General features: G+C 38.7%; 1 protein-coding gene and 1 pseudogene across 2 annotated transcripts; both read left to right on the top strand.

Moving 5' to 3' along the window:
• Positions 1–1140: 1140 nt before the first annotated feature.
• On the top strand, positions 1141–5175 carry LOC105160190 (uncharacterized; annotated as a pseudogene). Its single transcript, XR_016065094.1, has 2 exons — positions 1141–1521; positions 1603–5175. The product of XR_016065094.1 is annotated as an uncharacterized LOC105160190 (transcript).
• Positions 5176–16128: 10953 nt separating this feature from the next.
• Positions 16129–23800, top strand: LOC105160188 (P-loop containing nucleoside triphosphate hydrolases superfamily protein). The gene is made up of 7 exons (XM_011077455.3): positions 16129–17280; positions 17358–17666; positions 17759–18042; positions 18299–19330; positions 21497–21665; positions 22428–22585; positions 23246–23800. The coding sequence occupies exons 1-7, from the start codon at positions 16581–16583 to the stop codon at positions 23486–23488; spliced, it is 2895 nt and encodes a 964-aa protein (XP_011075757.1). The 5' UTR covers positions 16129–16580; the 3' UTR covers positions 23489–23800.
• The last annotated feature ends 114 nt before the right edge of the window (positions 23801–23914 follow it).

Consider the following 23914-nt stretch of genomic DNA (forward strand, 5'->3'; position numbering starts at 1 on the left):
TTAATAGGTAGCTTTGTTGATAAATTGTATAACACTAAATGATGGGTAAATTTTGTAACGATTTATTTTTTGGTGGCTGTCAATAATTTTGTTTTAAATTTTAACGAAAGGGGCACAATTGTAAATGTGAGAGCGGTAGTATAAGTTTCAAATACTCATAAAAAAAAGTATAATTATGTATTCTTAAAAGTAATGTGGGTGTAATTAACCATTTCTATTTTATTTTGTAAGTAGTATTCGGACCGTTGTGCTTATTTATAGGTATTTCAAATATTTTAAAATTATTTTGTATTATAATTCATATTCAAATAGCTTACTCTCATATTGAACTAGATTTTTTTTTAAAAAAAAAAAACAAAATACTATGTTGTATTTAAAATTTTTTTAATAAAATTTAGTGTAAGAATGGGAGGGCCTACGAGTAAGACAAGCTTCAAAAACTTCCCATGTTGTTTGGACTTGGAGTACACTTACTTACCTAGGGGGAAATTGTGGATAAGATCTTACATACTTTTGGATAATCTCCCCACCTCTCTTGTCCTATTTAGCCACTTGCTTTAATCCACCTAATTAATTCACCTCATTATTATTTTAAAATAAGATAAATTATAATTACCTTTCACATTGTTTTGGTTCGTTGGAGAATTATAAATTCTTTTAAAATAAAAATAATAATTATGTACTTCTTAATTGTGAACTGAAAATTATTCTTTTTACTTTCTCTTTAAAGAAAATCTTTGTAAAAATGTGAAAGAAACGAAGGTGGAATGCAATAAAATACTTTTAACTTTTTTGAAAATATGACTATAGTTCAAAAAGTGTATATAAATAATAAAATTATAAAATACTTATAATTTTTTAAAATAATAAAAAAAAAATATATTAACTGTATTAAATTCCAAAAAACATAGCTGTAATTTACGTTTTGAGGTAGTTAATAAAAGCAAGATAAGAGAAAAATGCGTGCTACTTAAATTTGATACACGTATAAATCATAATTGTATAAACAATTAAAAACTATTAATGCCATGGTTTGAACTGAATTATAAATAATTTTCTTACCGGTTCACCTAACTATTCTTAAGTTCAGATAAATAATTTATAGTCTTGAATTTGATTATTATGTTTGAAAATATTAATGTTAAGCACATCGCAACTTCCTGTACATCTTCTCTCTCTCTCTCTCTCTCTCTCATCTCACTCCCATGGACATGCCCCCTCTCTAACACACCACGCACTCCCATATTCTCTCTGTCTCTCGTTGTATATGTCCTATTTGTAAAGAGCGTCAGCACTCTGAAACGCGTATAAAGAGCTGATTTTTCCGGGCAAGATCCGATGTTATCGGCGAGTCTTCAACTACCGAGGCAAAAATGATCACTTTCCTGGTAAGAGCTCTCGGGAAATGCTAAACCCCTTTGCTGTAGTTTACTACCGGTCCAGGACATGGCACCATAAGCGCCAAAAATCGGTTTACCCTCCTTCATATGAAGCCGTAAAGGGTAATATCGTTTCTCTCTTGTAAGAATCCCTACGAATTTTATACAGTAAAAGGTTAAAACTTTACTGGTACCTTTTTGATTTAGGGTTTTTTCTGTTTAGATGTGCAGCAAATTGGCAAGGCTTTTGGTTCTTTATGATTTTCAGGAGCGTTGAAAAATTACTGAGCTAATATATCCATATGTATACTGAAAGGAGTTTGTACATACGAACCCATTTATCACCCTCCAATTGAGCTATGGGATGATCGGGACCATGTAGGTCTAACCTGGCGGTCCTCCAGCACTCCGTGATACTTCGCAGGGACGATCTCGCGACCTCACACTAATTGAAGGAATCGCGGATTGATGCTGATGAAAACCCCTTGATTGGGTCTCTTCGCTACCAACTTCGATAGGAGTGGGGCCAGGGACTTGGGGGATGTCAGCTTCGGGTGTTGAGGAGGCCACGGGAGTAGGCTGAAGAGGGGAGGCAGGGGGTGCAACAGCTCGAGCACGAGCGCGAGCTTCAAATTGGGCTTGAAGACGTCGATTGATGCGAGCTTGACTCACCATGTTCGCTGCAAAAAGAGAAGGATTTAGTTAAAAGGTTGTTATACCAGACGAAATAAGATTTGGGAAATCATATCACCTAAGGAACCCTCCACCTGGAGGGGAGCAGGAGTTAAGCGGGCAAGCCAAAGAATCTCTTCTACTAAAATCTTCTTCGGATTATACCGATAAATGGTAATGCTGCTTATTTGATCCCCATCTAAGCCCTCACCTTCGGTAACAGGGGTAGGTTTATCTACCTTTCAATCAAGAGAAAAGGGCCACTCACGACTAGGAAGGGTTTTAACAAAGATGAATTTTGTCTTCCAAGGACCAACATTGGAAGCCAAGGGATCGAGAAACCTACACTCTTTGCGAGATGTTAGTTAGAAAAAACTGGCATTCCCGGATCGCGCGGAGGTCGTAAAGGAGTACAGTGACCAAAAGTTTTCGAAATTAGGTTCAAACCTATGTACTCGCATGATAATGACGAAAAGGATAATATGCCGAATAAAATTGGGAGACAATTGCATAGGGCATAAATTCAGGCGGCGCAAAATGTGGGCCACGCAAGGAGCCAAAGGAAAACGCAATCCTGCTTCAAAATGTTGTAAGGAAAAAGAGCAGAAACCTGGTGGAGGCTGATGCATACGGTCGTTGGGTCGAGGAATAATTATTTCATAGTTAGAGGGGATAAAAAACTTGTCCCTTATATTTTGGATTTGTAACCTTACAGTACTGGTTATCCCCATCCAAGGGTTTCGCTGCAACATAGATTGGGAATGCTCAGGTGCAGGGGCTTCATTAGAATTAGACCTATTCGCGTGAGTAGTGGGACGAGATCTACGTCTAAAGGGCACTAAATCTCTAAGAAGTATATTGGATGGAGTGGAGGAAGAAACAGCAACGGAGTTAGACCCTATGTCAGAAGTATTAGGAGAAGACATGGTACCTGAAAATGAAGGTGAGGATCGAAAGTTGAAGAAGAAGCAACTGGAGAGGGCAACTGGAGATTAAACTCTTCAATGCAGCGGCGTCGAGTAATATATGTGGAAGAAGGAGGACATTTTGAAATGAATGTGTATATATATAACGGGGAAGGCGGTTTCAAATTTGTCCATTGCCCAATCAACAAGCGACACCTGTACTGCGAAAAGGTATAAATCGAGGAATGGGACGATAAGCAATACGTGTAAGCTCGAAAACACTCCGAGATCACCAGCCCAACAGTCGGATGAGACTTTTCGACTTCTAGAGTGATGTCACTCGAGAAGTGGGGGAGTAATGATGAGAGTAATTCTGGAAAAGACCAATATATCCTCCAGAAAAAGGGTAAAAGGGACTTCACGCATTTAAGGTATTTGACCGGGAGTTAATCCCTTGAGGATTATATATTTATGGCATAATTAATGCCCATAACCTCGGACACTTAGCACCGTATGCGTAATGGGGAGAGTATGCATGAAGACGTGGGAAAACACGTCAGCATGACGTGGATGCAATTAGCATAAGAGGGAGAAAATCCCAAAGAGAAGGTAATTTTTCTAGCTTGAATAATTTTACCAGTACTTAGGAGCTGAGGGAGGTTGCTCTTTAGGGATTCTTTTTTAGGTGAAGATTATATTTTATTGTGAGGAAAACTAACTTGGGCGTCGGAGTATCTTCGCCGGGACTCTTCCCGGCTAGGTAACGTTTGTTTCTCATTCTCAGAATCTCGGTGGTCAGGAACGGAAGGCAGATAACAAGCCTAGAGTGCGATCTGCGATATCGAGCCTGATCACGAGTGGATAGTTTAGGACTTTGAATTTATACTCTTGAAAAATACTGACCAGAGAGGAGAAGATGAGTTTGAGTACTGCTGCGGAAGAACCAACAGCCCAGGAAATTCATATTCCAGCAGATATAGAGTGGCAAATGCTGGATAAGTCCAAATTCTTCTTGCTTGGCAGCCTTATTTTCTGGTGCTTCAGCCACTTTATACCCTGGGGTCGTGTTGAAAACCCGGCAACAAGTTGCTCAATCCCATGTTCCCTGCGTAAGAACCGCAATTTGGATCATGAGGCATGAAGGGATTCGTGGATTGTATAGGGGATTCGGAACCTCATTGACGGGCACTATCCCTGCTAGAGCTCTGTATATGACTGCACTTGAGGTTACCAAGAGTAATGTGGGGAAGGCTGCCACTAGGCTGGGGTTTCCTGAGCCTACTTTAGCAGCTGTGGCCAATGCTGTGGCCGGATTAAGTGCTGCAATGGCGGCACAAGTGGTTTGGACACCTGTTGATGTAATCAGCCAAAGACTAATGGTGCAAGGAAATGGTTGAGTTGATGGTGGACGAGTTCAGAGTGCTTTTAGTGCATTGCCGTGCAAATATATAAATGGGGTTGATGCATTTAGGAAGATTTTGAATACAGATGGGGTAAGAGGATTTGGGATATCGATTCTGACATGTGCTCCATCAAATGTTGTTTGGTGGGCGTCTTATTCACTGGCACAGAGGCTTGTTTGGGGTGGAATCGGGTGTTTCCTTTGCAAGAGAGAAGAGGAAAGCCTTGAAAATGGAGTCATAACTGTGAGCAACGTTACAACTAGTGTTACTAAAAATGGATTGAGGCCGGATGCTAAAACTGTGATGGTTGTTCAAGGCCTGAGTGCAGCCATGGCTGGAGGGTTCTCAGCTTTGATCACAATGCCTTTGGACACAAACAAGACAAGGTTGCAGGTTTTGGACGACAATGAGAATGGTAGAAAGGGGCCAAGTTTGGGGCAGACAGTGAGGAATCTGGTGAGGGATGGTGGATGGATGGCTTGTTACAGAGGGTTGGGTCCAAGGTGGGCTTCTATGTCCATATCTGCTATCACAATGATCACTACATATGAATTCTTGAAACGGCTGTCAGCAAAGAATCAACAAGAGTTGACATTATAATTTCACACACAGACAAAAGTAGTATAAAGAATAAGGTTCCTTTTTTTCTTTGTTTTTTATATTTTCTTATGTTTTGACCTTGGTGATATTTCTGACCTAGTTTCTTTACACAAAGCCATAGTTTCCTTTTATTTTCTTTGTAAATAGCGCTTTGTTTATCTCCACGAGTTATATGATGAATTTAAGCAATTCCAGGTTTTTCATTTCACCTATAAAGATGTCTTGATGCGTAATCTGCTGCATTGGTTCTTTTAGTTTATGTCAATGCAACTGTTCTGTATACAACTATCTATAACTGAATAAACGTTGGAGTAGTTTAATGTGGGGGGGGGGGGTTGGAGGATTGTCGGAGTTATTTGAAAATCTTTCGAGTTTATGGGGAAACACCAACCGAAGCAGAAGAATTATGCTTAAAAAATTCTACAACTTGCTTTCTTTTTCTTGGAATATATTTGTTTGGGGTGGGGTTGGTTGGTAGTTGATAGGAACTGAAGTTGGCTATCCGGTTTGTCTTAGTCTTGACACCTTTTTTATCTTTTTTAATAAATATCTTGTTTTTTTATTACTGCTATATATATTACAAAAAATTCTTATCTAAATCAAATTTTGATTGGACGAAATCAATAACATAACAAGTATAATACATTTGTTACGTATTACGTTATTTTTTTAAAATTATGCACCAATCGTGTAGGGAATGTATTACACTTACCATAAATTTATTTATATTTGATCAAACCCAATTAGAATTAAAATTTCTGTAAAGAAGACGGAAGTTGGAACAAATGATTCCTACAACTCCATTGATGATAAGCATTTCTGTTATTGCTATGGCCCATGACCTTAAATTATTGATAGGCCACTTACAAGCCCAAACCCAAGCCCACCCAGCAGCCCACAAGTCGGCCCATGACCCGACCCATTACTGGTGCTTATATTTGTTCCTAGTGTTGCCCTAACTCTCATTTCTTCTTTGGCGTCGTCTGCCTCTCCTCTTCCCTATTCTCTTTGATATTTTCTGAGATACTCTTTCCCTTTCTCTGTCGCCGGTTTCCATGGAACCTTTCCTAAACCAAGATAATGGTTTAAGAAAAGGTTTAATGGCTTTCCTCTTTCACCTCTTTTCTCAACCGTATAAATAGGGGTGTCCTCTTCCCATCCAAGATATAATTGAAACTGAGAAATACCCAAAACCTCCTAACTCTTCTTCGTGAAAATCGTGAGCTTTGAGGTGCCTTTTGTGACTGGGTGAGATAGTGATCTGAGTGATCTGGTTTGTTGTGGTCGTGTCTCCTTGTGGTGTTACTATGGGCTTGGTGTCGTTTGGGTGCGGAACTATCTGTGGCCGTGTCCCTCTCATTTTTTGATCTGGTGGATTCTGAGCCGACTATATTAACGAGTGTTTGTCACTCTTATTTTTCAGCTTTATTCTCTCAGTTATTTATTTATATACTGTAATATTTGGTTTGTATATTTTAAGGAGTTTTGTACTCCAATCTCTTGTATTAGTTGATTAGGATTGTCTGATACCCACTTAACACTTTCTTTAATCAAGTTACAATATTGAAGAAGAAGAAGAAGAAGAAGATTCAGTCTATTACAGAATGTAGCAGAGCTCTGCTTTTATAATCTAACCACCATTAATAGACTAAACTCTCTTAACTAACTAGACTAACTAAGAAATGATGAAGTAAATGAAAGACGCACTCGCAACTAAGGAACTCGCATTTACAACTAATATAACTGAGCATTTCTTCTGCTAACAGAACAGAGCAAGCACAGGCAGAGATGGATTACTGGAGGAAAAGCATGGATCTTTACAATTTCCCATATGCTACCTTTCACTCCAGTCTCAGCAAATTGAATACTGAATAGAGAAGAACATTATAATTTATTGTATCATAGTTTTTGCTGGCAGGTGTATTAGGAAAGGATGCTCTTTTTGCGGTAGCAAACATGATAGGAACACCACTTCAAATCGATGACTGCACGTTTAATCAATCTAAGCTCTCTAAGCTAGAATTGGCATTGAGATTGATCTTACCAAGCCACTTGTGGAGGGTTTTGACCTACAAATCAATGGAGTCACAATTCATCAGAAAGTGGAATATGAGCAGCTTCCACAATATTGTAACCTTTGTAAACACGTCGGTCACGACAACTTGGAGTGCTACAGAATGGGCAATACCCCCCGCCTCCCTCCACGAGCCAAGAAGTCAAAAGGAAAGGAGACAATGGGAATGGAGGAACAGGTGGTGACTGGAAAAGCCAAGACATTTGAGAGGGGTGAATGCTCCAAAAACAGGTACTCTACTGACCTCTCTCATAACAATGTTGATAGTGATGAGCATGATGATAAAATTATGGAGAATGATGAGCATGTTGATAATGCTAACTGCACTGCATGCGATGATAAAATTGTGGAGACTGATCTGCCTGCCGATAATCTTGCTATTGGTGTTGTGTATTTTCCTATGGGGGGTGGAAATCAAACAAGGAAGAAACGGATTAACCTCCAGCAGGCCTCTAAACTCTTCAAAGGTCTGAAATATTTTGGAGTGACTGTTCGTCAACTGAAGGTTTGGGATGACACGGATGAATCAGAAGGGGGAGACGATGATGTCAACCCAAGTGGCACACGGCCGGTGAAGATTCAGGATCCAGTGTGCTCACTGAACCGTAATCCGGCTGAGACAGAGGATGGAGAGCAGTTCCTTGTTCCCTCTCCAACCCCGCCTGAAAGAAACAAACGTCGCATCAGGCAATTTTGATGTTGTGACATTGCAACCGCATTGCTCCTTTAAACTTTTTGTTGTATCACAATTTAAAGGAGTAGTACTCCTCCCTTTATGCTTTCTTGAGTCTTTCTGTAATGTTTTCTGTTTCTTTTAATGAAGATGGGATGGGGACCCCGATAAGCATCCCCCACCTTTGGGTGTTTTGACTAAAAAAAAACCTTAAACCCTACCGAGCACGATCGTCAAAGCTTCTTGGCTTTGATTCATTTTCGTCCGGTTGAATTCCGACATGGGACGACCACCACTAGACTCGCCTCGACCTGAAGATTCGAATGAAACCAATCTTGCTCATTTTCATCAAGGTTTTGCTGAGATTCAAAAATTTTAAATTTATTTCTTCCGTAAATTTATCGCCGTTGTTTGGACGGATCATGGACTGAGACTACCACCGTTCAACTCCTCTCGTCAAGACGATTCCAACGAGACCAATCTTGCCCATTTTTATCACCGTCGATGACTCATCGATGTCAGAGAATACGATGGGGAAGAATAAAAATTATTTAATTTAACAAAATTTAAAAATAATAAAAAATATTAAATGTTTAACTTATATATATTATTAGTTTAAATAATATTTTATATAAGTTAAAAAAATTGGTATAATTTTTAAGTATTTTTGTATTTGTTTGTTTAGTATATGTTTATGAATAAATATTAGAATATATTTAAGTTTAAATTCGTTTCATTTGTTGGGACTACGATAAGAAAACTAACTTCATTACTTAAAATTCGAAGTACAATATTTTAGGAAAAATCAAAAGAGGAGAAGGATATGTTGAGCTACTACTCGAGTTTTCTCCTATTGCAAGTGAATAGCCAAAAAATAATTTTTCCCGCTACGTGAACTCTGAGTTACTCCTTCGTGGCTTGTTGATAGTTACTCCACTAATAGATAGTTAAATGAAGACAAAATGCTTAAGTGGCAAATTATGTAAATCTATAACATAAAATGTTAAGTCAGATCTGTTTAATTGTGTTCAAGTAAAATCAATTACACCTTCGATAAAACTAGGAGTTTATTCCTATAAACGAGTGATCTGTATTCTCAAAACGAATAATTCATATGGCATTTTTCACCAAATATTTCAAAAGTGCATAATTTCAATGCATTATTCATCAAGAGTTTTGTACTTGCTCGAAATTTAATAAGACCTATTGCATATGACTAAAAATTTTCCCATTTCGGAGGAAAATAGGATACACTTTCCCTAGAGCGACGTTTAAGCTTTTATCTTGTCCTACCTTTTATGCAAACTAATGCTGCCTATTTGATTATATAATCGCACGTACACTATATGAAAAGTTAAATACGCAGTCAATCTGCTTTAATGGTAGTGCTTAAATATTTTTTCGTTCTACAACTTCAAGCAAAAATTCAAGTCAGCAAAATAGAGAAAATTGTACTATTGAGACGTCCCCTTTAATTGCCTATAAAGTGTTCACAGCCTCGTAAATGATCGAGTATCCAACTCATCTGCAATATGAAAATAGTAAAATTAGATCCATAACCCCCTGCCAAAGTAAACTACAAGTGGCAGCAATTCAAAGGTTTCACAATTTTACCTCCAATATACTGGAATCAGTCAATCACCCGACACATAAGTTTTTTCTTCATAATATTTTTTTTCACTTTGAGCCTTTTTGTCATTTCGTTTCTGTCAAACAGCAAAGCAGAGAGAGGTTCAGTCCAGTTTTATCTTAAACAAACTCAATGTAAATCCAATAGCAGACTCATATGAGTATACAAATGCTGGAATCTCAAATCATTCAACTAGCGTCATCTGTTAGTAAATTGGAGTCCCAAGGTAAATTACCTTCCCAATCTGTCATTAATCCTAAAAAAATGCTAGTGCTATTTTTCTTCGTAGTGGAAAGGAGTTGTAGGAAAATATGGACGAAAATGGCCTTAAATGTGGACACGTTCTGAAGAGAACGCTAGAAAAATAGATTGAAGTCAAACCCAAAGAATACTATCCGAAGGTATCGGTGACTAGAGCCCCCTTCCCGAAAAGATTCACCAAAGCCAAGAAGGAGGAAAAAAGAAAAGGAGCTTTTTTAGACCTTTCGCAAGTGGAGGTAAACATTCCATTACTTGACGCTATCAAACAAATACCTTGCTACGCAAAATTTTTCAAAGAACTGTGCACAAATAAGGGAAAGCTCAAAGGAAATGAACGAGTAAGTATGGGGGAGAATGTGTCTGTAATCCTCCAACAAAAACTACCTCCAAAGTGTAAGAACCCAGGTACATTTTTCATACCGTGTAAAATTGGTTTGATTGGCATAAAGAACCAACCGCCTCAAGATAATTAGTTGCAATCAGCTCCATATATGTCAAACTAAACACAAGATTATTTTTTACAAGTACATCTTGACCTTGGTCTTGGTAATAATCAACCATATGCACCAGGATACAATATTTCACCAATTCCATTCCCATCGTTTAGTGCATATCGTGATAATGTGGAGTCTAATTTTCCAATAACATCAAGTCGGTTTGGTGGTGATGATAATGAGGCACAAAAAATGCAAAATATGGGCGAGGAAATAAGAAGACCTCGACGTCAATGCCACAGACACAATTGTGGAACGGGTGGATATTTTTTATATTTGGAATTGTATAGTTCATTGTATTTTTTACAATGGTACAAAAAAATATACATTATTACATTTGTATGCTTAATTATAATATTTTAAATTAATACAATTTTAATATTATGATTTTATGTACTTTAATATGTTGTTAGAAATTAATTTTATATAATTAATTTATAAAAAAATTAATTAAATAAAATTTAAAAATAAAAAATAAAAATTGACCCAGTCATGAAATCACGACACTAAGTCGTGGTTAGAAACCACGACATGGTCACTTTTCTTAAAAAAAATAATTTTTAATTTCGAAACTGCGACTCATACTATTCAAATAAATTGTATTAATATATTTTTTTTCATTAATAAAAAAAATAATTTACCCCACCAATGTGGGTGAATCTCCCTGGCTTACCAATTAATTAATTCGATATCGCTCTATTCAGTATCGGAAGACTTCTTGGGGCACGTTTAAAGTGTGTTTTTTCAGTCTGGAGGCACACTATTGTGGGTACAACTATATTTGCGATTACGAGGAAGCTTTATGTCCTTAAACCTATTTTTAGAGCTCTTCAACAGTGCAAAGGGGATCTTTCATTAAATGTTAAGTTGGCAAGGGAATTCCTTGCTAATGCCCAGGAGCTCTTGGCTAGAAGCCGGCAGGACGAGCTTCTCCTACACTTGAGCATTGCTGCAAACTTGTCTATATTCTTGTCGTAAAACTAGAACAAATCATACTACAACAACGGGCCAAGATGCAGTGGATGAAAGGAGATCAATGCTCCCGTATTTTCTTCAAAAAATTGGTTGTCTGCCTAGCATCAAAGCGTGTCTTTCAAATTAAGGACTCAGATAGGAATATGTTCACTAATCAAGATGATGTTATTACTGAATTTATTCGTTATTTTCAGCATTTGTTAAGTGGTGGGGATAAGATTGTAAATATTGCACACCTGCAGTCGTGGGCGAGGCATGTGTTGACAATTGAGGAGGGTGATGAACTCACAGCACACGTTACTCGAGATGAAGTGATGGAAGCCATCTTTGACATTGAGGAGGACAAAGCATTAGCCCAGATGGATATTCTGTAGGTTTCTATAAATCTACATGGCATATGGTGGGACAGAAAATAACGAATGCCGTCTTGAAATTCTTTCAACATGGGCGACTACTAAGACAAGTAAACACGATGATCATTTCCTTAATTCTCAAGGTACATAATCTCTTTATTGTTGGTGATTATCGTCTTATATCCTATTTTAATGTGTTGTATAAAGCAATTACTAAGATTCTAGTGAAACGCATTAGGATGGTGCTTAATAAATTGATTAGCCCTACGCAAAATGCATTTGTACCGAGCCGCTCCATTGGGGACAATGTATTACTTGCTCAGGAACTATTCTCCAGGTATAACCAACAACGCACTCCACCCCGGTGTGCGTTGAAGGTGGATCTGAGGAAGGCTTATGATATGGTGGAGTGGATTTCCTATTTGCGACACTGTAGCTATTTAATTTCCCGAAGAAATTCATTGGCTGGATCCGGGAGTGTGTCACCACCCCTTCTTTCTCGATTCCTCTCAATGAGGATATTCATGGTTTCTTTGCAGGGGCTAGAGGGTTGAGACAAGGTGATCCCATGTCTCCTTACTTCTTTGTTTTGGTTATGGAGGTGCTAGGACTTATCTATCAGCAAAGAATAGAGCAAGATGGTGGATTCCTTTACTATTAGAGATGCGGTGAGATTGGGTTATTCCAACTCTCATTTGCTAGTGATTTGCTCCTATTTTGCCAAGTGGATGAGGGATCCGTTTGGTTGTTCAAAGAGGGATTGGAGATGTTTACTTCATTATCCGGGCTTCATACTAATGCTGCCAAGAGTCATATTATCTTCTCATGCTCTGCATATCCAATACGGGATATCCTCCTTGGCATCCTTGGTTTTTAGGAGGGAACACTTCCCATCACTTATTTAGGTTTGCCACTCACTTTGTCTAGGCTTACAATCACTGATTGTAAACCATTGTTGCTGAAGATAGATAAGCGACTACAAGGTTGGTATGCCCTTCAGTTGTCCGTTGCAGCAAGGATTCAATTGATAAAATTGTATTCACGGCTCTTGAGATCTACTGGGCTGTGGCATTTATTTTTCCAAAAGGGATTATCAAGAAAATTGAGAAGCGGCTCCGCAACTTTCTATGGAAAGGAATATCGACCACTAGTTACCCTAAGGTTGCTTGGACACAAGTGTGTCGACCGATTGAGGAGGGTCGTCAAGGATTTAATGATCTTACTAGACTTAACTTGGCCCTTATGACTCGACATATATGGAAAGTGGTCAATTCGAACCCTGACTCTATTTGGGTTTCGTGGATTAACTCGGTGCGACTGCCTAGTAAGTCTATATGGACGGTTGATGCTACATTAAGAGCTTGGAGTTGGAGGAAGCTCCTTCAATTACGTAGTACGCTGTAGTCGCATATACATTATATGGTTGGAGATGGTGAGAGGATATCGCTATGGCACGATCCATGGCATCCCCTGGGCCCGCTTATTCAGCATGTCCCTCGTGGGCCCTCACTTACTCGCACGAGCGAGGATGATTTACTTTGGGTGGTCATCTAGGATGGGGACTGGTACTGGCCTAGGATGAGGAATGCTTCCATACTCGATGTCACACGGCTTTTACCTGCAATTAGAGGTGGTCGATATTCTATTTCCCTTAATGGCGGTTCTTATGCCAATAAAAGCGTTCACGATATTTTTTGATATTCAGACCCGAAGGTAGGCTGGTCTTCACTGCTTATGGTCCTTTCAAGATCCCTGAAACACTTTTATTCTATGGTTAGCATTGCATGAGAGGCTCTCCACCATGGATCGGTCGTGGCTTCAGCATCTCCAAGGTGAATGTGTATTATGTTCTAGTGGAGAATCACTAGCACCTGTTCTTTTGTTGCCCTTATGCTAGACAATGTCTTCAACTGTTACAACGTGAGGTCTGCTTCTCTTGGACCACTAGAGGATGGACCATTGATGTATTTATTGCTGCACGAACATGGAGGGGGAAACATGTTATCAATATTGCATATCGTAACCTTTTGGCATCCCTTATGTATCACATTTGGCAAGAATGGAATCGACGGAGGTACCAACAGTTAGTTCGCGATGCAGTGTCCCTTGCTCGAATTATTCTTGATGAGCTTAGACTCCGTATACCTAGTGCTGAATTATCTCATAGCATTAGTACTATCGTCTTGTATAGATTATGGCGGATACTATGGCGTACTTAAATTGCTATTTGATTTGTACACTTTGTACTTTTTCTTTACTTAATGAAATTTATCATTACCTAAAAAAAAGGACAAAATGCTTTAAACCCTCTTGTGTTTTAAAAAGTACGCAAAAAACACCCCCTATTTTCAAAATAGGATAAAAACCCCCTCCTATTTTGTTTTAATCAGCAAAAAACCCCCATTCTGTTAGTAATTAACGGGAAGTGGAAGAGACGCGTGTCAGCTGCGTTTGGTAGTCATTTTTTCCGATTTAGGTTCATATTTAATGATAATTTTGCACCATTCGGACAATTTCTGATGCCCAATGGTACCATTAAAATCCTCTCTTCAAGACGAACATTTTCATAACTTCAATTTGAGTTTTCATCGATCATAGAGAGTGGGCTCAAGCAACGATCGTCGAATATATTTGCCGTTGATTCATCTCCGTCAGATCGAATCTCAATCTCAGACTACCACCATCAGACTCGTGTCTTAAAACGATTCTAACGAGACCGACCTCACTTAATTTGATAAAGAATTTATGGGGATATGATGATTTACCAAAATCTCGTCGCCTGTGACGAGATTTTGTGAGGGAGGGAGGAGCCGAGGTAAAGGGGGTGGGATGGTGATGGGGGCAGCAGGGGGGGGGGGGGAGGGGGTGGGTGGGGTAGTTAGTTTTTTTTAATATATAATAATAATATATTTTAAAGTTTTAAATTATTTATATATAATATAAATTAAATAATGTGTTAAATCTAGACCTTTTATTTTTCTTAAAATCTAACGGTTGAGATTAATTCATTAGATTTAACGATCAATGTTTGATCAAAAAAGATCCAACGGTCACTAAAATAAGAAATAATATATATTAAGTAAGGGTATAACGTTCATTTACTAAAAGATTAATACCATTAGTTAGATTTAATGGAGAGGGGGCAATCGAGCTAAGTTTTACAAAACACATGGGAGCTTTTAGCCTATTCTGAAAATTTTGCAAACCTTTTAAAACACAGGGGGGTTTATGCATTTTGTCAAAAAAAAAAAAAAAAGGAACTTCTTGGGGCACCGTTGAAACTTGATGAAACAACATCTAAGTGAATTAGACCAGGATGTGCAAGAATTTGTGTGGAATTGGATTTAACCTAGAAACGGATTACGAAAATTTGGATTGGCAAGGATAGTCGAGGGTTGCCTAGAAGTGAATTATGAAAATCTCCCTAAGTATTGCAGTGGGTGTAAACATTTGGGGCATGATTTCTAATCTTGTTATGCTAAAGGGCTCCCTAGACCGCAACCAAAGACAAAAGCAGAACCCCTTTAAGAAGATTTGAGAGTGTTACTCGACAAAAAAAGAGCAAACAGGTGATCGAGGATGCGGCTGAACCAGGCGGAGGCGATTCTGTGGCACGGATATAAGGCGGGAACTAGTGCTGCTCAGGACCATCAGCAACAAACGATGCTGAGCTTGCCTTTGCCAGATATCAATCAGAGGGCGGTGGACCTTGTTGTTGAGAAGTCGCAGAATTTAGGCCATTTGAATGTCAGAATGGATTCTCAAGATTTGGGTGATCTGAACGTGGGTGAGGGTCAAACACTAGGCTAGGTCAACATTTACAGAATAAGGAAACAGAGGTTGACAATAATGTGCTACAAGTGTTTGATGGTTTGCCACAAAGAGGAAAGGAATTGCAGCATGTTCGACAAGCAACTTCACAACAGCATTCGGATGCCCATGAAGTGCAGCAACAATGCCACAACAAGGGCATGGTGCACAGCGAGCAGCAGCTATTCAGTCATGGCTTGCTCTACGAATAGATGGTGTACAACCATTGTCAAGCGAAATCTATCGGCCGAATAGAGATGACTAATGAATCTTGAAGGTCCAAAGAAAAGTGCATAGCATCAACCTGGACTAAAGATCCATGCACAAGGGTCCACCATCTGAAATCTGAGCCACCAAGGCCTTGGATAAATTTGGCCCAACAAAATGAGCGAAAATCTGTACAAAACCACAAAAAGACAGCCCAAAAAATTCAAGCCCACTCTCCAAAAATCCTTTTCCTTACTCTTTTGTCGTTCTCAATTTTCTTCCTTTAAAAAAAATATCTATGATATTTTTTTATTTTTTTGGCTTTTCCTTTAAAAAAGTATCTTTTTTGATATATATATAAAAAAAATCAATCCCCAACACCAGATTTCTTCATTTTTTCTCTCTATCTCTCTTTCTTTTTTCTTTTTTTTTTTGGCTCAAATAATTTTTCAACTAACCATAAACAATATAACACTCCAAACCATTATTCAACTACAAAGGAAACCGAGAGTGTACCCATTCAGGACGAACAAAAACAACGGCAGAAGAAGATCTGCTTTCATTTGGGCTATTTCATATATGTATGTTATTATTCTAACTTTATCTAATCATCTTGCAGTTCTGAGATAAAAATTAGCTTAAGTTTATTTATGAATTTCAGTAATAGATTTGTTCTATAAAAAGATTGTGTCAATATCCCAATTTCATCTTTCTTTTTTTTCCTTTTTGAGGGGTTGACGGACAAAAAAATATCGCCCCAATTTGTTACTATGGGTTTGATAGACCCATTTGCTGTCCTGGAAAATGAGAGGGCGCGGCCTAACAAAGTCCACAAACATTTTAGAATCGCTAACGGCCAATCATAAATGGAATCGGGATCTTTTAGTTTTGAGATGGGACCCTAACATTGACTTTTCAACACCCTCCCCACCTCTCGCTGAAGTGAACCACCCAGTTCTTCCAGAGGCTACGAGTCAGTCGACATTCTTTCAGAATTTTGACGAGTATCCTCCTCCATAAATTTATTACCATTTGTTCTTTTTCTGTAGATTTTAGCGTTCTGTGCCCAATGTGGGTGAAATTTTGTGGGACTATTTGAACTTTACATTTAACCTGGGAGGAGGAGGACCTCAAGCATAGGAAGATGGAAGCGTCGTGCATCTTCTGTGGCGGCGTGTCAACATCACTGTTGAAGTCCCCGGCCCTCCGCCACCGTCCCATTGAATCAATTTCTCTTTACCGCAACAGGAACCTAGTGTTCGTAGCTTCTCCAATTTCACATCGTGTTTGGGCCAGTGCAAATAATAGCAGCAACAGCCGCAGTGCCACCAAGAGAAGAAGCCGCAAGAATAGAGAAGATGCCGGTGGTTCTGATGTCACCAACAAAAATACTAACAAGAAGGCTGCAGTATCTGAAGAAACCAGAAAGAAAGTCAATGATCAAGAAAACGGTCCAAGGAGCGTGCGTGCTCTGTATCAGAGTGGAGACCCATTGGGACGGAGGGAATTGGGCAAAGGCGTTGTGAAATGGATATGCCAAGGAATGAAAGCCATGGCTTTGGATTTCGCTATGGTAGAGATGCAGGGGGATTTTGCCGAATTGAAACAGAGAATGGGACCGGGTCTGACCTTTGTTATTCAGGCTCAGCCTTACCTCAATGCCGTTCCCATGCCCCTAGGCCTGGAGGCCATCTGCCTCAAGACTTGCACTCATTATCCCACACTCTTCGACCACTTCCAGAGGGAGCTCAGGGACGTTCTCCAGGACCTCCAGCATAAAACACTCATTCATAACTGGCGTGAAACTGAGTCATGGAAGCTGCTCAAGGAACTCGCCAGTTCAGGTTCTCTCTACCTCTGTTCCGCCTATTGCCAATTGATATTCCTAGTATCCTGAATTACTGATTTTATGCTTTTGCAGCCCAGCATAGAGCCATCGCGAGGAAGACTTCCCTGACCAAATCTGTCCATGGTGTCTTGGGATTGGAACTCGTCAAGGCTAAAGCCATGCAGTGCAGAATTGATGAATTTACCAAGCAAATGTCTGATCTACTTCGGATAGAGAGGGACGCCGAATTAGAGTTTACTCAGGATGAGCTGAATGCTGTACCCACACCTGATGATCTTTCCAGTTCGTCAAGGCCCATAGAGTTCTTGGTCAGCCATGCCCAGGCCGAGCAAGAACTTTGTGACACAATATGCAATCTGAACGCGATCAGCACATCTACAGGTTAACTGGCTTGGATTCCCACCACTGTAACATAACATACGACAATATAGAACTGTGCCCTGCATATTTACAGAACTAGCTTGTACATGCAGGATTAGGAGGAATGCATTTGGTTTTGTTTAGAGTTGAGAGAAACCACAGATTGCCACCCACTAACCTTTCTCCCGGAGACATGGTCTGTGTGAGAGTATGTGACAAGAGAGGGGCTGGGGCGACATCTTCCATGCAAGGATTTGTTAATAATCTGGGGGATGATGGATGTAGCATCAGTGTGGCTCTGGAATCCCGTCATGGTGATCCTACCTTTTCTAAACTTTTTGGCAAGAGTATCCGCATAGACCGCATCCAAGGATTGGCTGATGCAATCACATATGAGGTACTAAATGAACCTCTAAAGGGATTAGTATATAGAAGTCAAATTCCTTAACCTTTAAGAAAAACAACCATAAATCATTTGAAGGTAAAAGATTATCATCTAGGAAATGTTCCGTATGAGCATAACATCATGTAAAATGAACATCCTCTTCAACTGAAATGTTATCAGCTTCGTGAATATTGGTTGGCCTTTTTTCCATAATTGTTCATTTGAAATTGGCACATATGTTTTCACTTCCATTAATTGCTGTGTGCAGCGTAATTGTGAAGCTTTAATGATGCTTCAGAAGAAAGGTTTACAGAAAAAGAATTCTTCAAGAGCTGTTGTGACTACAATTTTCGGAGATAAAGAAGATATCACAAGGTTTGAGGGTAATAACTTGGTAGATTGGTCTGAAGTGGAATTAAGTGGATTGTTAGACACTGAATTTTATGACAGTTCCCAGCAAAGAGCAATTGCATTAGGTTTAAACAAGAAGCGTCCTGTACTGATAATTCAGGGGCCTCCTGGAACAGGAAAGACTGGTGTGCTGAAGCAAATAATTTCACTTGTTGTCAAACAGGGTGAAAGGGTGCTTGTCACGGCACCTACTAATGCAGCTGTAGACAACATGGTTGAGAAACTGTCTGAAATCGGTGCTAATATTGTGCGGGTCGGTAATCCAGCACGGATATCGCCAACCGTAGCTTCCAAGTCATTGGTTGAAATTGTCAATAGTAGACTTGGAGATTTTAGATCAGAGTTTGAGAGGAAGAAATCTGATTTAAGAAAGGACCTCAGCTATTGCTTAAAAGATGATTCTTTAGCTGCTGGCATACGTCAGCTTCTGAAACAGTTGGGGAAGACAATGAAGAAGAAGGAGAGAGAAACAGTTAGAGAAATTCTTTCAAGTGCTCAAGTTGTACTTACCACTAACATTGGAGCAGCTGACCCAATGATCAGATGTCTTAACTTTTTTGATTTGGTAGTCATAGATGAAGCGGGCCAAGCCATTGAACCTTCTTGCTGGATTCCAATATTGCTAGGAAAGCGTTGTATACTTGCTGGGGATCAATGCCAACTTGCTCCGGTGATCTTATCTAGAAAAGCCTTAGAAGGTGGTCTAGGAGTATCTCTTTTGGAGAGAGCAGCAACTTTGCACGAAGGGGTTCTTGCAACAAAGTTGACAATACAATATAGGATGAATGATGCAATAGCTAGCTGGGCTTCAAAAGAGATGTATAATGGGTTACTGAAGTCGTCTGCAAGTGTCACTTCTCATCTTCTTTCAGATTCCCCGTTGGTTAAGGTAGAGTGCATTTTGACAAATATCCATTCTTTGTACTTATTTATTATATTCTGAAAGTGATCATGTGCATCGGGCTTAAACTGATCCATTCTGTTGTGTCCGTGGATTTTTACATACGCAATATTTCACATACAATCATGTTGATTATACTTTCTCATCAGTTCCCTTCAAGTTGCAGAAAGCTTACGTGCTAAGTGCCAAAAAACTATTACCTGCATTTATTGTTGACAGTCCCCCCTTCTGAAGATAGCATGTACAATACTCATGAAGATACCTGTGTCCAATGATTGTGTCTAAGAAATAACTAGCAACTTTGATATTTACAGTGGTTACTTCATTTATTGGTAATTTGGTTTGCAAGTAAAACTCAGCAACTGATCTGTTTAAGTAATCAAAGGAAAAAAGCAAATATTCTATCTTGAGTAAAAATGGGAATATCTCCAACTCATGGAGCCCTCCACTTGCCATCTTCCCTCTGACTCTGAGGAGGAGAGCACTTTCTATCTACTGAGACATATAGAACACAAGAGACTATTGTATTCATGGTGGTGATTGGATCTCTTGTATGATAAGTCTTATATCTTATCTGATGGAAGTACCTACTGGGAATCTAGAACTATAAAAGTAACTTACCAGTGTTATAGCATTCTTCGGATTGAAGCAAAAAGTCTTTGACAGTGGAGCTGGATATCCTTGTCAATGAAACTTTGGTTGCAAGTGGGCTACTTCTTTGGTTGCAAGTGAAACTTCACACATCAAGGAGGAGGAGGGTGGAGCTGTAGTCAGAGAGGAGCAAAATATTCTCTTTTCTTTATTGTTGAACCAGAATGGATTTGTTCCCACCTGAAACAAAGTGTTTCTCCAACTCTATGTTGGCTTGTTCATCATTGTACCTCAATTCCAACACTACTGCTACTATCAATTGCAGTGGGAGATGGCAACACTGAGGTTCTGAATATTGAATAATGAAAGCCAAAGCAGTGAATTTATGTGGTAGTTGTGTTTCTCAAGGAACAATATAACAAAAGGACAAGACTACCTACCTATATGAGAACCAATGTGTTAAAAGTTATTAAGATTTACAGTGATTATGCTGGAATCAATCATGGGATTGGATATTATGACACAGAGTTGCATTATGTTTGATCAACTCACCGTTAAAATGCTCATTTACTTGAATTGCTTCAGAAGATGAATATTTGATCTTGTTGTGCACCTGTAATCAAGCTGCAATTATGCTGGAAATAAGGCTTGTGGGATGTCAATTATCTCCTGTAGCATTCTAAGTCAAAAGGACCCACCACTTTTTAGTATAGCCTGCTGTCCTCCTCTTGATGCCACTGTTATGAAGGAGATCTGCTGTTCCTTTTCCATTCAAGAGCTCTTATAGATATCCAGGGCCCTCAAGTTCATGAATTCGGTAAGCAGAGTTAAAGACTGACCATTGTTCAAATATAGCAACAAGCAGCCTATACCAGAGTGTTTCCTTATTGGTTGAGGATTGAACCATAAAAGTTTCAACTGGAACATGAAATGGTTACCGGTAATTAAATTCACATCATAAAAAATCTTTCTTAACCATTCGTTGTTACTGCTTGTCCAAAAATATCCCTTTGAAGCACGTTTTGGCACCATTTGTGCACATTTCTGGAACTCACAATGTTAATAATTGCTTAAAGGCCATTATACGAACCAAATTTGATGCATAAACAATTTGGGGAAGCTCAGCTGAACCATGTCTCTTGTTATCTTACTCCTAACAACACAAAAGTTCATGCATAAGGTTACAGGTATCACAGTATAAACTGAGATATACTTAACTTTGTAGCTTCTACAACTTCACAAGTAACTAATTCTTTTATGTGCGGACAAATTCTAGTTGGAGTATCTTGAACGAATTAGTTCTTTTTATGGTATTTAATTTATTTGTTATTTTGTCGTGACTTTGTCTCTCATTTACTATATGGATTCATGCCTTAGTCTTTGACATTTAAGTATGGGAGTACGGGGTCAGTAATCATATATGTTTTAGTTGTTCAATGTGTCGTATAATTTGTCTTCTTATGTTGGCTTACTGGCATGCCAATTAAACTGGCAAAACAGTTAGGCCCATGATCTTTCTTTTTTTAAATGTGCAAGTATGACAATAATCTATACTTATTGCAGCAAACATGGATAACGCAATGCCCATTGCTATTGCTCGACACAAGAATGCCATACGGAAGTTTAACTGTTGGCTGTGAAGAACAATTAGATCCAGCTGGCACAGGCTCTTTCTACAATGAAGGAGAAGCAGATATTGTTGTACAGCATGTTTTTGCCTTGATATATGCTGGTATTCCCATCTACCTGCTTTTAGATACAATGTATGATCTTTCTATCCAAACAGCTGAAAAACATAAATTTATGTTCTTGCCTCACCCCATGCCTAGAAGCTTTCAGAATGTACAACCATAGCATGATGCAACTATGTGTTTAAAAAAGCTAGAGAAAGGGTAGCATTTTGGCTCTATCAAGTTTAAGTCAGATAACAATTCCATCATTTGAAGGCTAGTATTACAGAACAGTTATTCTACAAAATGAGCTCTTGAGGAGACATTGATTCACTGTTACATATGGTGGACAAAACATGTGTAAAGTTTCAGGGGGATAATTGGCATGATTGGTGGACATTTAGGTCATGGTACATGTTAAAGAGTGAAAGTGAGGACTATTTGTTTCTGACAAAAGGTATACTACTATAGAGCATCTCAGACTTTTAGCCATAGAACTTCAAAATACTGGATCAAATCTTATAATTGGTCTTTAGGACATTCTCGTCCTTATTCTGAGTGTTCTGATTCAGTTATGTTACCATTAGGTTCTATTTCTTTACAAACCGAAGATTGTTGAAAGTAGCAAGTTTATGGTCTTTGCTTGCTTTTCTCTGCATTCTGCAGTAAGCTATGGGAAGTGATAAACTGTGTATAAGATATTTTGTCCTGAATTAAAAAATCATAATAACGATCAAATTGTCATCTCTTTGTTGAAATATTTGACTACTAACATTAGAGGATTGCAAATATCCTTGGCATGATTTTGCTAGTATTTATTTTAGGTGTCAGCCCAGCAACCATAGTAGTGCAATCTCCTTATGTTGCACAAGTGCAACTGCTAAGAGACAGGCTAGAAGAGTTTCCCCTATCCACGGGTGTTGAGGTTGCAACTGTTGATAGCTTTCAAGGCCGCGAAGCAGATGCTGTGATTATATCAATGGTAAGCTGTAATATTATAAATATTTGTAAGATTGAATCGCAGCATGCTACTTATCTTAATTCTTCCCAGGCTGTTATTTAAATAGAAGGACATATCTCCACAAAGTTGCAGCATTGTTGCACAAATTATAATGTCTTAGGTTAGTAGCATATCTTGAACACAACAGAGTACATCAGATATGTTATTCTTTTGCTTGATATTTTTCCAGGTAGCGCCACTGTCTTTGCTAGCAAACAATTAACATTATAATGAGAAAGGTTTTATGCATCAACCAATTCAAAGCTTGTCATTATTTGTCTGATTATACACATTTTATCACAGGAATAAATTGATCCTTTACATGACCTTTTGTGTCGATGCTTTCCTCCTGAGTAGTATTTCAGTAATTAAATTGCACTTATGGTGCCATGGGATTTGTGTGTTTGTTTATAGATACATATTGATGAAACTGCATGATGATCTTATGCCGACCAGTTGAGTCAGCTGGCAGAAGCTTTTTTCATGTTTCTGTTATTTAGATCGACCATCATGTCCTTGATGGAACTGTAATTTACATCTTTATAATCAATAAGAAGCAAATGGAAGTTTCAGATACCATCCTTATGGTCAATAAGAAGCAATAGCTGTATTTTTTTAATGAAATTCATCTGATATTTTCAGGTCCGCTCAAACAACTTGGGAGCTGTTGGGTTTTTAGGAGATAGCAGGAGAATGAATGTAGCTATTACAAGAGCACGTAAACATGTGGCAATTATTTGTGATAGCTCCACAATATGCCATAACACCTTTTTGGCAAGATTGTTACGGCATATTAGATATTTTGGTCGTGTGAAGCATGCCGAGCCTGGTGATTCTGGAGGATCTGGACTTAGCATGAATCCGATGTTGCCTTCAATTAGTTAACATTCCAAACAATAGCAATTATACCATGGTCTACTTCAAATTGCGGTTGTGGCGTGCATGAATGTGAAATAAATACTCAGCAAGTCCTGCAAACAAGATATCTACGTGCTGGTTTCAACATCCCTACACTGTTGGCTTTTCAGTTATGTGACCGAAAGCAACCAGAATGTTGTTTTCATAGAAGAGCCACAAGTACATACAGAAACTTCAATTCGATGTAAGTAATTGATAGCACTATTGAATATGCTCTGTATATTTGTTATGACAAGCCTCTTGCAGGTAAAGATACTACAGTGACATGATTGTTTGCAATTGATTCTTTGTCGTTAGGTGGTAGTTTGAGTCAATTTTTTCTCTCAACAATTGGAGGCAACTGTTTCCACTCAACAATAATTGGTAGAATGAATTCTTAGTTTGTCTGTCTCT

The sequence above is a fragment of the Sesamum indicum genome, linkage group LG4, assembly GCF_026168435.1.
Source record: "Sesamum indicum cultivar Baizhima isolate 11 linkage group LG4, ASM2616843v1, whole genome shotgun sequence".
In the NCBI taxonomy this organism is placed as follows: domain Eukaryota; kingdom Viridiplantae; phylum Streptophyta; class Magnoliopsida; order Lamiales; family Pedaliaceae; genus Sesamum; species Sesamum indicum.